The sequence below is a fragment of the Austrofundulus limnaeus genome, unplaced genomic scaffold, assembly GCF_001266775.1.
Source record: "Austrofundulus limnaeus strain Quisiro unplaced genomic scaffold, Austrofundulus_limnaeus-1.0 Scaffold503, whole genome shotgun sequence".
Lineage (NCBI taxonomy): Eukaryota > Metazoa > Chordata > Actinopteri > Cyprinodontiformes > Rivulidae > Austrofundulus > Austrofundulus limnaeus.
In genome coordinates this window covers 305624-308204 of record NW_013952905.1, presented here as the reverse complement: position 1 = coordinate 308204, position 2581 = coordinate 305624, and the positions used below count along the sequence as shown (strand labels likewise).

Below are 2581 nucleotides of genomic sequence, written 5' to 3'. Positions count from 1 at the left end.
GGGCCAGAGGCCCCAAGCCCCAGCAGGCAGTCACCAGGCCAGGCCAGCACATGCCCCAGCGCCCAGCCCCAGACCCCGAGAACCCCCATCACGCCAGCAGCCAACCGCACACCCTACCAGGGGGCCGAGTAGCAGCGGGCCCTCAGACAAACCAGCAGTGAGGGGCGGGCCAGACCCCAGCCTGACAAATACCCAAACATACACATACACAATTGCACCATCCCACCCTCATCCTCACACCCACTCATTCAAAGACATACAAGGACGCCACATTCCACTCATACCCCCGACACACTCTATACCCCCCAGGTCCAGGACATGCACCCACCCCCTACAGGAGGCAGCACACACCCGAACCCAGGGGGTAGGCCCAATCATTCTGGGGTGGAGAGGAGCAGATAGCCAAGGCCCGGCCCGGGCCGCACCAGGCCACCCGGCCAGCCCCTCGCCGCAGAGAAGCCACGCCCACGACTACCCCCCTACACCGCCAATGGCCAAGCGCACCCCCCAGCCAACCACCCACCAGAACCCAGCAGCCACCCCGGCCAGCGGGCCACCCATAGGAACAAGGAGCCAGACCTCAGGAGACCAAGCAGCACCAGGGAGGATGGAGAGCCAGCCCCGCCCCCGGCAACCGTCCAAGCCCCGATCCCACCCACAGCCCAGGARCGCACCCGGCGGCCCGCSCTTCTTCAGGACCCCATCCCCAAATGGTCCATTTTAATATGTGTCGAAGTTAAACTTGTTGTGCCTAGAAACAGGTGTAAAAATTGTTTCTGCTCTGGCAAGTTCTTCAGACTCAACGGTTTCCATTTTTCCTTCTGTTTAGCGAGAGCCAAGGTTGTGCCGTAGTTTTTCCTCTTTAGAAAAATTAACACACGAACCTGGCTCGGACAGTCTGAGAGAGAAAGAAGACGAGAAAACAGCTTTTTTTTTGTCTCCGTTCTTCCTACGGGAAGGGCGGCCAGACAGAGGTTTTTGTCTCAATTGCTAATGAGAAAAATACTCTGTCTTGGTTTGATGCACGCCAGCCTCAAGTCACCTTTGAATTTTTTGTCCTGAGAGAGAACTTGACCCTGGACCCTGGTCTCTTGACTAAACGGCAGATTTTCTGAGATGCTGAACCCACAAACCCTGGAGTCGTACTGGTCTTAAGCCTCCTGACCTGGATGTCTTAAGGGACCGAGTCCTCCTGACCCAGGTGACTGACGGTACACACCCAAGTATAAAGAAGCTGGTTTTGTTTGTAAGCTAGAAGATCCAGCCGAGTGGGAGATGCAGATTCTGGGCTGTTCTGGTTCTAATTTTGATAAGACAACTGATAAAAAATAAACCTTTACTAATCCACTTTTTCTTAACTTTTCTCAAGCTTACCAAAAGTAAAGGGCCTGTAAAACTGAGTTTAATAACATATAAAAGCCTGGTTTACTGTTTTTTCTGTTACAGTTTCATTAATTACTTTGGACGCAAAGTATTTTTGTTAATGTTAACTCATAAAGTTCTAATTATTAGCCTTAATTGTATATAGTTAGTTCATTTGTTCTGTAAATAAAATAGTTTATTTTAGAAAATTGAAATTGAACTGACTGCCTTTTCTCACTTTGATTCTGGGAGGTATTGGTCTTTCATAAAAAGAACCCGTTTCAAAACAGGAAAAACATGGTTAAAATTTAAAGAATTATTTAAATTCATTGCTTGTTATAGATTCAGGTTGTATTTCTTTTATTTCCCACCCTGACTTAACTGAAAACGTATTTTTATAGAAACTAATGGACTGGTTAACTTTTTAATTATTTTTAAAAAGCTTTTATTTTCTAAAAATCCTGTCCAATTCTCAGTCTGGTTGTTTTTTTTCCATCTGTCAGTTTGAGCATTTTGGCGAGGATGATGACAGCAAAATTTCTGCATGGAGAAATCCGGGAGAAGGGTGGAGCTTATGGAGGCGGGGCCAATATGGGAGGCGGCGGCGTGTTTTCCTTTTACTCCTACAGGTCGGGTTTGTAATGGAACATAGATCCTGTCCTGATTTAGACATACTGTGAATCTAAGCAGATAGGAAAGATGTTTTGGATTTACGTGGTGACTTTATGCTTCTGTAAATATATTGTTTTTATTTGTTTGTTTTGTTAATGTTGGACTCAGATCAGATTTGTTTTAACAAAAATAATAATTTAAACTCGTAGTAAGAGATCGGCATGCCAATTCTAAAATGAAATTGTTTTGAAATATTGTGCAATCCAAAAAGCAACTCTGCTTTATTAAACTAGCTTCGGTTCTGCAGGGATCCGAACTCTGTGCAGACATTATCTGCATTTCATAAAGGAGTGGAGTGGGTCAAATCAGGACAGTTCTCTCAACAAGACGTGGATGAAGCCAAGCTGTCTGTCTTCTCTCTTGTAGACTCACCTGTGGCCCCCTCAAACAAAGGTAAGACAGCATCTACACAGAAGATGTTCCACACAATACCTTCTTTGCCTGAAATCTGTCAGTGATCTTTATTTTGGCTACAATTAGAATCATTTCTCCCACTTTTTTCTTACTTTTAGCATGAATTTATACTGATGCTGTGTAAAGATGGTAA

General features: G+C 45.5%; 1 protein-coding gene across 1 annotated transcript in view; it reads left to right on the top strand.

Annotated features, from left to right (window-relative positions):
* The window catches only part of pitrm1 (pitrilysin metallopeptidase 1), a gene marked incomplete in the record, with an annotated part of 43497 nt that overhangs the window by 40371 nt on the left and 545 nt on the right, over window positions 1–2581 (top strand). Inside the window, 2 exon segments of the mRNA XM_014025826.1 lie at window positions 1866–1991; window positions 2282–2427. Of these exon segments, the coding sequence (XP_013881280.1) occupies window positions 1866–1991; window positions 2282–2427 (272 nt within the window).